Genomic DNA, 10,791 nt, shown 5'->3' on the forward strand with positions numbered 1-10,791 from the left:
TCGGCACACATGCACACATTATTAAAAAGAATCACCAAAATGTAAAATGGTGAAGAATCATTGAAGAAGACACTGGACATCTGCCCACATGCTCACACATGTACATGCATACCCCTCACAAACCATGTACATATATAAAACACACACAATCACAGAGGGGCAGATAGAGCGCTTGCCTAGCAGGGGCAAGGCTGTGGACTCAATCCTTAACTCAACAAAAAAAAAAAAAAAAAAAAAAAAAAAGAGGAAGGAGGGAAGAAGATAGTAGGAGGAAAAGCAAAAAGTAAGCCTTCCAAAGAGAAGAAAAACAAGAAAAGAAGAAGGAATAGGAGGAGGAAGAAAAGGAGATAGAGATAGAGATAGATAGAGAGAGAGAGAGAGAGAGAGAAAAGACAAAGGTTAGAAAAATCTTACAAGACCAAGTACACAGTTAGCACTACCCCCTCATGTGAATGCCAGCTTAAGCATGATGTTTACTGACTAGTCCTTCTGTTGGTGTATGGTTTGAAAGGAAAAAGAAAACTGAGCTGCTCAAGGTGTGAATGTTGGTTTATTAAACTATACATTCTACAAACGTGATTAATAAATACACTTACCAAGGCATCACTAAAATGTGATATGTCATCAGAAAATGCGTCACCTGATAGATCAATTTACCAAAAAAAAAAAAAAAAGCCTGTAGAAATGAGCATCTTGCATAGATTTTTGATAGCACACTGTCGATGTGTCCTGGGGCCTAGGCACAGGTGGAGTCCACACCAGCGGAACTCCGGGACCCGCAGAGGGCGGGTGTAGTTCTTTCCTGGGCAGCACCTGCCCTTTGTCCTACTTTCGTGCCACCTCTATGAAATCCCCCAACAGAGAAAAGAACAAGCAACCCCCCCTCTGAAGGTGTTTGGTCTGCACTTGCAGCAAGCGTCTGCCCTGGTCCCTCCAGATTCACCCCAAGAAGTTCTGAAAAACATCGGCTGCTTCCACCCAGTTCTGAAAGCAAGCTAACCCGCGCTCCCGGATCTGTTTCCGCCCTTTGCTGGTGATGATGGCTCCATTGGGTTTGATGACCACGAGCTTGGGGATGGCTGTGATGTCATACTTCTTCTTCAGTTCACTAAAGATAGGAGAGCAGAAAGTTAGCACTGCTCTGAGAAGAAGGGGCTGTGTGTGTAGGTTCTGTGCAAATTCCGCTGTTTTATAAAGGGATGTGAATTCCCTTCAGTTTCAGCATCCGCAGGGGATCCAAGAACCAGTTCCCTTTAGATATATAAATCTCATGTTGAAGATACAATGAAATTGTTGTGGTACTATAAATAAATGCAATTATCTAAAACTCAAGTAGCTTATAGTTCCTGCTACTTGATAAGGCAGAGGGATTACTTTAGCTCATGCAGCTGTGACCAGCATGGGCAACAGAAGGAGACTGTGAGACCTCATCTAAAAAGGACTTGGAACAAGGTTGAGGCAGATAAGAGCTGCCTTGGATCCAGGAGCCAGTGAAGTGGAGGCCTGGGAGACCTAGAGATCTGAATCAGAGAACCAACCCCGAGCCGCTGTCTACCCAAGAAATGAAGTCCAGGCTGGTCTACTCTTCTACAGTTCCAAACATGTCAGCGGGTAGGAGAGGTTCCCCAGCACCCAGCCACATCCTAAGAAAGCAGGTCAGAGGGTGGGTTGGTACAAGGGGAAGATGCCTGCTAGACACCTTGGAATCTGTCCACATCCCGGCCCTTGAGGACCAGCATTGCAAGGAGGTCACTGTAAGGTCTTCAAGGGTTCGCTTGGGAGTGGCCCCCTTTAGCACGAATGCCTGCAGCTGCTTTGAGACCTGGTTCTACCACATATGCCTAACCGTAAAGCCCATGCTCAGGAGGTTCAGGCAGGAGGATCTCTTCCTAGACAGATAATCTCAGTCACAGAGAATGGGGTAAGATGGAACCATCACTCTGAAAAAAAAAAAAATGGCTGCAGGGAGCACTGGTTCATGCCCCTGCAACCCTTCTCATGCTAATAGGCCCTCTTCTCAGTCACCTGTACTGGAACATCTGTGCAGAGGAGACAGCTCCAGACAGCACCCAGATCTCATTTCAGGGACACACTGGTAATAAACAGAGGCCTCTCTGGACTGAATACAGTACCTGTTGCTGTGTCAGAGGATGGGGCTACACTGGAATGCAGACACATAATTCAGAGGGCAAGGTAAGGGCTTGGAGTGTTTCCTTCCTACAGCCATGCCACAGTAATCTCAGCCACAAGTGATTTTCTTGGTAGCAGAAATTCCCTTCTCCTCGCTCAGGTGCCTCTTCAGGAACTGAGGACAGTAGAAGGTAACAGAGGCTTCTGAGGGAAAGCTACAGAAGGGTCCCTTCCTGGGTCACTTCCCAGTTGGAGCCTCTATGATCCTCCTGTGCCCTGCCCCCTACAGCAGAGGACAGCTTCCCCAAACACCTCCGGGATGTTCCACGAAATGCTCCCTTCTCCCCTGTGGTGGCCTCTTTCCTTTGACCCATGACCTGTTTCCAAAAATCCAAGCTGACTTAGCATCCCCTCAGAATATTCTACTTCTTGGTCTGCACAGAGCAACATCAGGGTTAAGGAAGAATAAGGACAGATAACTAAGTTTGCAAAAGGAAAAATCCCGCTGGAAATGAAGACCAGGCGAGCCAGGCCAACCTGTGCTCACAGCGGCTCATTTGTCGTCACCTGGAGTACAAAGGCTCGGGAGCAGATGAGCGAGGAGGGAAGAAATATACGCGGTCTCCAGAGTAACACCCTTCTCAAGGGAGTCAGTGTACAGATGGGGTGGCCAGTCACCCCGGTAAAGGACTTCAGCCAAGGCACAAAGGGAGAACTGGACTGTCTCAGCGGCACATCTGGGATTTAGGGCATAGGCCAGCACTCTGCTCTGTCACTAGCTGACCCTGCGAGAAGCCTGGGATGGTTAGTATCAATTGTCAGTTTGGCAGGATCTATAGTCATCTAGGAGACAAACTTCTGGACAAATTTGTGGAGAGATTTGTAGATTGTTTTAACTGAGTTCAAAAGAACCCCGTTAACTGTGGGAGGCACCATTCCACGGGCTGGGGTCCTGACTAAATGAATGGAAAGGCCAAAGTAAGTTTGGCACCAGCGTTCCATCTCTCTGGCTCCAGGCTGCAGGCACAAAGTGACCCCCTCCTCACACTTCTGCCACAGTGGCAGACCACTTTCAAACTGTGAAGCCAAATAAACCCTTCTCCCTTAGTTTCTTTTATTCCGTGGGGAGGGTGGTGCACCCGTGCATGCGGAGGCCAGAGGGATACAGCAGGTTGTCTTTTTACTCTCCACGTTATCCTCCGGAGATAGGTTTTCCCACTGAACCACTGTGGCTGGCTGACTAGACCCATCCATTACCAGGGTTACAAGTACATGCAGCCATGTCTGCTTTTTGTTTTAATTTAAGTGCTGGAGATTTGAACTCACGGACTCAGACTTGCACGCTTATTCACTGAGCCCCCGCCCCAGGTTCTCTGCAGGTGCTTTGTCAAATACTTTGTCACAGCAATTAGAAAAGGAATAAATACAGATCCCGTTCACAGCCGAGGTCAACCCATTCTTCCCGCATCTCTTTACTTAGCCATAAAACTGCTTTCCCACAATCCTCATGGGCCTTAGTCTCTGGGGGTGGGGATGGAGCCTGAGCTCTCTGCCTAATTACCAACACCATCACCATCTCAACTGCAAAACAAGTGTATCCTTCCAGAAGCTCTGCATAATTGAGTGCCTGTCGTAATCAGACCCCATTTCAAAGCACATCACGCAAAGCCCTCCTCAAGTGCGTCCTCAGACAAAGGTAATCAGCTGCCACTTAGACTTACTATCAATGGGATTTTCACGGTGCCGGAGTGAGTGAGGTCTCATAACCTCCAAGGCTAAGCAGCTTCTCCTGGGCTCTCCACCTCCCCGGGAATCACCAAAGAGAATGAGTTTAGGAAAAGCAAGGGAGATGGCTCAGTCAGTAAAGTGCTTTGCAAGCATGCAGACATAGAGTCAGACCTCGAAACCACATAAAAAGCTGGTTGGCTTGTAATCCCAGAGCTGGCGCGGGAGGTGGGGCGGGGAGCAGAGACTGGTGGATCTCTAGAGCTCCCTGGCCCATCAGCCTAGCCAAGTCAGTGATTTCCAGGATGGTTAGAGACCCTGTCTCAAAAAACAAGGTGGATGACATTTGAGAAATAACGCAGAGATTGTCTTCTGATCTCTACTGGCATGCACCCACAAATGCACCTACAAACAAACACAGAATAAGAGTTGTTATGAATCTACGGAATGTCACAAAGTTGCCTATGCTTTGTTTTCCAGAAAGGACTCACAGGTAGCACCCCAGCTGGATAACAAGTCCAAGACCCAGAACCAGAAGATACCCATAAACTGACATCTGTTCTAGAAGGGGGCGGGGTGGAGGCGTGTGTTGAGACCTCCATCTGAACTCTTTCATCACAGGAGATACCACCACCACCACCACCACCACCACCACCACCACCACCACCACCACCACCACCACCACCACCACCACCACCACCGTGGCGCTCCCAGTACCGGGCCATGCCTTGCTCTTTCGGGGTGGGGGGGCTCTTTTTGTTGAACTCTCCAGCCCTGCCTGCTCTAAGATCTGCCCATCCCTCTTTCCTCCTACATGTATTGCAATAGCGTTCATGTTACTGAAACTTATAGTTACCGAGCCTCATCGTTATCAGTAAAACTAAAATCTCAAAGATGGTCAACACCTCCCGCTCTGAGCCCCGCCCCTTCCCCAGAGTACCCACCCCCGATGCAGCTCTGTGGACACAGGTTGCAATCAGCAGCTCCCACTCAGGTCGGTGGCTTCTCTCCCTTCTTCCTGAACACTTATCAAGAAGACTAGCTAAGGGATGCAAGCTAGCACCAGAACCAGCCCCGGAGCTCCTCGGGGGTGGGGAATCTCTGAAATCCCAAACGTGAAAGACAGAAGCACGGGAGGGCTGGATCCCCGTGGATGCTGAAACCAAAACTCCGTGGAATTGACCCGCATTGGGGTCTATTTTTCCTGAACAGGAAAAAGGGCGGGGTAGGAAGTTAAGGACCAGAGTCTGAAAGAGCAGCATGGTGGAGAGGAGGTCTTGGCGAGCCAGAGCTCCGGTCCGGTGCCCATGTCCACCGGGTCCCCACTCACTGCCTGTAGGGGTCGTGGAAGGGCAGTGCCAGCCAGGCGCCGTGCAGCTCGCGCATGAAGTCCAGCATCTCCTCGGGGCTGCCGTCCGCTGACACGAACACCACCTCGAAGGGTGCAGGCCTCCGTGCCTCACTCACCAGCGCGGTGTAGAAGTCGCAGAGCAGCGGCGTGAAGTCGCGGCTGGGGGCGCATCGGCCCGCTGCAAAGTACAGGGCTACCACCTTGTTCTGCAGCGCGGCCTCCGCCTCCACCACCGCGCCCTCGCGGGTCACCAGACGCCGCCCGCTCAGCACGTCCACCATAGCCCTGAACCCTGGTTTGTGGAAGACGCCACTAAGAGACAAGTCCCTGAGCTGTGCTGCCACCCGTCTGTGGGCAGAGCACGCAGAACCTCGCGCAGCACCCGCAGCACCCGGCGCCTTGCAGCCCCGCCTCCCGCGGAGCAGCTCACCTTGAGCCCACGGGAGGAGCTACCATTCACCACTTATTCCAGAAGCTGCGGCCGCAGCAGTGACAGAAGCAGTCACGCCATCAACTCCTCCTACCTTCTACTCAACCCCATCCTGTCTCGCCTACCCGCGACCCCCTCTACTCACCCGCGCCCCACATCATCCACCTGAGCCCTGCCTCTCTCCAGCTTGCCCACCTGCGTCCTGTCTCGCTCACCCAGGAACTGTCCAGATACCCATGACTTGTTCAGTTCCGCCATACCCCACCCCATGCAAGCGCCCCATTCCACCCCACCGAGTACACCCCTGTGCTGTTCCGTGGACCCAAGTTCTGTCCCGCCCACCAGCCCCACCCCACCGCGTCCACAGGAGCAGAGTCCCACCCTTGTGCAAAGCGCCCAGCTACATCCTACACCCGCCTACTCCGTCCACTAGGGCTCTGCCATGCCCATTTTCCCCGACCTCTCCAAACACGCCCCTCCCCTCTCCAGAAAAGCCTTATAGCTTTCCAGGCTGCAGCCGGCCATCTCTGACCAGCCCTCCCAAGCCAAAAGGCACCGCCCTCTTTGCCTAAGGACACTCCAGTCCAGTCTAGAAGGTGCCTCCGAGGAGGGATGAGTTAGGTGAAGGGCTATTCAGCTCCTAGCCGGAATAGGCCTGCTGTCGAGAGCCAGGGCCCTTGTGTTCTGCGTGTGTACCTCCATCGCCTATATCCTGGAGTTCTGGAAGAAAATTGAGGGCAGGTCTCATGTTGCAGGAGTAGAGCCAGAGTGTTAAAGCTGTGCAGGCCCTGCGCGGGTCCAGAAGTTTTCTACAGTAAGAGAGTTCCATCTCCCTGCCAAGCTTGAGGAGGAAGTCTTGTGGGTCAGCATGTACCGGCACACCCAAAACCTCAGGAATTGAGATAAATAACTCCCAAGTGCTGTGTTTTAAAAATTAAACAGTGGGAACTGGAAAGATGGCTCAGAGTCGTTAAGAGAGCTGGCTGACTGCTCTTGTCCTCAGCACCCACACAGTGGCTCACAAACCTCTGGAACTCCAGTTCTAAGGGATTGGAATCTTCTGGTTTCCACAGGCACCAGTCACACATACATACGTGGAGGCGAAGCACTCAGACACATGAAACAAAAATAAAAAGTAATGCAAAACGTTGCAGAAAACCATTAAAACTTAGAGGCAGTTGTAAGAGTCAAAGCTGCATTTTAAGTTTTAATTACTACGCCTTAGAGATCCACGAAACAAAAATACCCCTCGCCCAAGGACAGACAGTTCCTGAAATGCTGGAGGCTGTTGTTTACGGGTGATGACAAACCACATATTTTCACTCCCTAAACAAGTTTGTTTGGCTCGATCCATTCTGGATGTAAGTGATCAAGTATCACCTGTGAAATTGCCTGGTGCAAGTGAGAAGGAAGCACGGAACACGCAACAAACCCGCTTAGGAGTTTATTAGCGGAGATGTGTACAGGCCTGGTGAAGTCGGTGTGCAGAGAGGGCTGAAGAAGGCGAGTCCAGCTTTTAAAGGCTGCCTAGCACATGTGCACAGGGGGATGACGTAGCTACATCACACGTAGATGACAGAGCTCACATGCGAGCGAGGGCTTATGTAGCTGCGTCATGCGTAGGTGATGCATCCATGCCGCACATATTCTTGCCTGAGGGCTTGTCTGCACATGTGGCCCTGCAACCTGGAAGTGCCAGCCATGCTGGTTAGCTAAAATCATAACATTCCACCCTTTTGTTTATTATAAAATTTGGGGAGTTTGGGGTCTTTAATGGGTTAATGGGGCGTCGTCAGGTCTCTTGTGACTGCTTCCTGCTGATTTTGTGGGCATCGTCAGGTTGGACCTCGCAAGATGCTGTAAAGGCAGAAAATTATGACTGGACAAATTTTAGATCCTGGTGATTAAGGGAAGGGAGTCCCAAGATGGAAAGAAGATGGAGGTTTGGGGGAGGGTGGAGGGGGGAATTTCCCAGGAGTTTCCAAGACCAGGAATGGTAAGGGAAGAATTAAATGATACTTATCCTGGGCAAGTCTGGTCCGTTTAGATAGGTCCAATTGGCTCCCTGGAGCTTTTGAAAAGAAAGAAATTTTAGACATATTAAAAGCTTATGGGGGGCTGGAGAGATGGCTCAGTGGTTAAGAGCATTGCCTGCTCTTCCAAAGGTCCTGAGTTCAATTCCCAGCAACCACATGGTGGCTCACAACCATCTGTAAAGAGGTCTGGCGCCCTCTTCTGGCCTTCAGGCATACAGACAGAATATTGTATACATAATAAATAAATAAATATTTAAAAAAAAAAAAAAAAAAAAAAAAGCTTATGGGCCAGGCGATGATGGCGCACGCCTTTAATCCCAGCACTCGGGAGGCAGAGACAGGCGGATCTCTGTGAGTTCAAGACCAGCCTGGTCTACAGAGCTAGTTCCAGGACAGGCTCCAAAGCCACAGAGAAACCCTGTCTCGAAAAAAAAACCAAAAACAAACAAACAAATAAATAAATAAATAAATAAAATAAAAGCTTATGAACATATAGCTAGACATTACCCAGATGTGGAGCGGGTTCGTCAAGACCCCAGTATTCTTCCGTCCAGGGCATATAGTTAGACATCACCCAGATGTGGAGGGGTCGGCAGGACCCCAGGATTCTCCCATCCAGGGAATAGAGCTAGACAGCACCGACCCATTTGTTTCTGGTTCTAGTTGGAAAGGTTTTGTTTCCCATGGAAAGTTTTGCTTGTCTTCTTGGGAAGTTTTGTCTGTCTATTTTTCTCAAAAGTTGTATCTCCCTGTTTTGTTGGAAAGTTTTGTCTTTGTTTTCTGGTATGTTTGTAAGTTTTGTTGCAAGCATGGAGCTGAGACAGAAATACGTCAGATATTTTTGCTGCTTTTGAGTGGCAGCTGCCAGTGACCACGGGGCTGCATGTATGGTCGGAGCTCAGAATTTCTCTCTGAGCTCTCTGATCACTGGATTCAGATTAGCAGGAAGGAGTTTGGGTGTCTTTCTGGTGTAGATAATATTAAACTTGTTTCATACTATTCTATTTCATGTGAAGGCTGGATCTAGAGTTGATTTGTGGCTCTTCCTTCACTAAAGCCAAACATATTTATTAATTTTCTTTCTTAAGCCTTTGCCGTCCTTGATTCTGGGCCATTTCCAGGGAACCTGGGTATGGACCTGGCCAGTATTTGATTAAAGCCTGGTTTTACACATTGCAGTGGTCTTATTCTCAATCAGTGGGGTACACGGCGGTGAAGGAAACCAACAGATAGGATCCAAGAATATGCCATTTTGGTACTCTGTTTAATTTTGCATTGGAAGCACTTGGAAAACAGCAAACATAGGAGATTTCCTCTGCACTTCCCCGTAGCTGCCTGGAGGCGGGCTTGCCGAGGGACTGGACTGCCATTAACAGAGACTCATCAACCAGAGAAGATGGACTTTCACAGGCCCCAGACAAACTGGCAGAGCCTCCTCAATCTCCTGTGTATTCCTCCAAGGACCTGCTGGTCTCCAGCAAGTGAACTGCACCCGTCTTTCCCCCACGGGGGCAGCTCTCATCACACCCACGGGTAGTCACTTTCCTGATCCCACACCAACAGTTAATAACGTGGTTTTTCTCCCAGGCACCTGCCAAGTGTCAGCTGATTCAGGAGCCACCATGGAATGTCTGTCCAGCCTGAGTCTGGAAGCCTTCAGCTTCTCTCCCCCACCATCGGCCAAGTCATCTACATGAAGGATAGTACTCTACACTGCCTGGGTGCACACCCCGAGGAGTCCCCCGAGGAGCTTCAGTGGCCTGTGTTGAGACACGTAGGGGTCTTGCCTTTCTATGTAGAAACAAACTTCAAGCCACCAAGATGGCTCCGTGGCTTAAGCTGTTTGTGGTTAAGATCTAAGCCTGACCACCTGAGTTCAACCTCCTGATCTTAATAGAAGGAGCAATCTTACTCCCAAGTTGTCTTCTGGCCCCAGTATGCAAATCATGGCATGCACGCGTGCGCGCGCACACACACACAAATAACAATAAATAAAATAAAAATTAAAGTTCAGGACTTAAAGTTAGAGCCCCAAGCAAAGCTTCAAGTCTACTGATTAGGCAGAAGGACAAACACTTAAGCAAAGTCAAATGCAGGCATGAGGACAAGAACCAACAGCTGTAGACAGGGACTAGGAGCTGTCAGTTACACTGTTGAAAGGTTCTCTATCAACCAAGGCTGAGGGAGAATTTTAAAGTGTTGGTTTTATTTCCTTACAGTAAGATGCTGGGCTTTTGTTGTTGTTTTAGGTTTATTTCCATCTTATTTGTGTCTCTCTGTTGTACAGGTACCACGAGAAGTCAGAAGAGAGCACTGGCTGTCCCAGAGCCGGAGTTACACAGGCAGCTGTGAGCCATGCGGTGCGGGTGTTTGAAAAGGAACTCTAGTCCTCTGCCAGAGCGGGGAGGCCTCTTATCGGCTGAGCCATTTCTCTAAGCCCACAATTTTTTTTTCTTTAGGTGAAATTATAAGGTGATTCACGAACAGGGAGGTATCAAGGGGAAAATGTGGTTACTATAAACCTTGAACCAAAACAACTTTTAAAAATCAAATTTTGCTATTCAAGGTCCCAGAAAGAGACCCGAGCATGTTCACTGGATGGCTTAATCATCCTGCGATATTTTCAGGGAGTGTTCTTTGTGTGTGTAGTTTCTGTGTGGGTGAGTCTCCAGCGAGCTGTGTCAAAACTGGTGACTCAGCCAGACATAGGTGGTGAGGGTATGGAACTCTTCCCTTCCCACATTTGCCTGTTTCTAGTCTTTCTGTCTGAACTAATCTCCAGATTGCCTTCCAGGCCAGAGAATCAAAAATGAAGCAAGCCGAGGACATTGCTCAGTCGGCAGAGGGCTTGCTTGTCCTACATGCACAGGGCCCCGAGTTTCATCCCATTCTCTTTATAAGCCAGGTATGGTGGCATGTTCCTGTAATCCCAGCACTTGGGAGGTGGAGGCAGCAGGATCAGTTCAAAGTGAGTGAGGCCAGCCTGGGCTTTGTGAGACCTTACTGAGGAAAAAAGTGAAGAGGGGGGAGGTATTTTGAACACTGTATGAAAGAAAAGAGCCAGAGGGAAGAATGTGACTTAATATTCAGTGGCCAGAGGGGTCCAGGCAACAAACTTG

At 49.5% G+C, this 10,791-nt stretch overlaps 1 protein-coding gene across 2 annotated transcripts; it reads right to left on the minus strand.

Annotated features, from left to right (window-relative positions):
* Nucleotides 1–681: 681 nt before the first annotated feature.
* LOC121453682 (nucleoredoxin-like protein 2) lies at nt 682–5,742 on the minus strand. Of its 2 annotated transcripts, XM_041660614.1 has the most exons (3): nt 5,637–5,742; nt 5,186–5,498; nt 682–1,108 (listed from the first exon to the last, which is right to left on the minus strand). In XM_041660614.1, exons 2-3 carry the CDS (start codon nt 5,485–5,487, stop codon nt 940–942), a joined length of 471 nt encoding a protein of 156 aa, XP_041516548.1. In that variant the 5' UTR covers nt 5,488–5,498; nt 5,637–5,742; the 3' UTR covers nt 682–939. The 2 variants fall into 2 exon arrangements, with proteins under 2 accessions (XP_041516548.1, XP_041516547.1); XM_041660613.1 differs by lacking the exon at nt 5,637–5,742 and having other exon boundaries at nt 5,186–5,585.
* Nucleotides 5,743–10,791: the final 5,049 nt, after the last annotated feature.

This window comes from Microtus oregoni, unplaced genomic scaffold (assembly GCF_018167655.1).
Source record: "Microtus oregoni isolate MIOR12 unplaced genomic scaffold, Mior012 000011F_ref0000422, whole genome shotgun sequence".
Lineage (NCBI taxonomy): Eukaryota > Metazoa > Chordata > Mammalia > Rodentia > Cricetidae > Microtus > Microtus oregoni.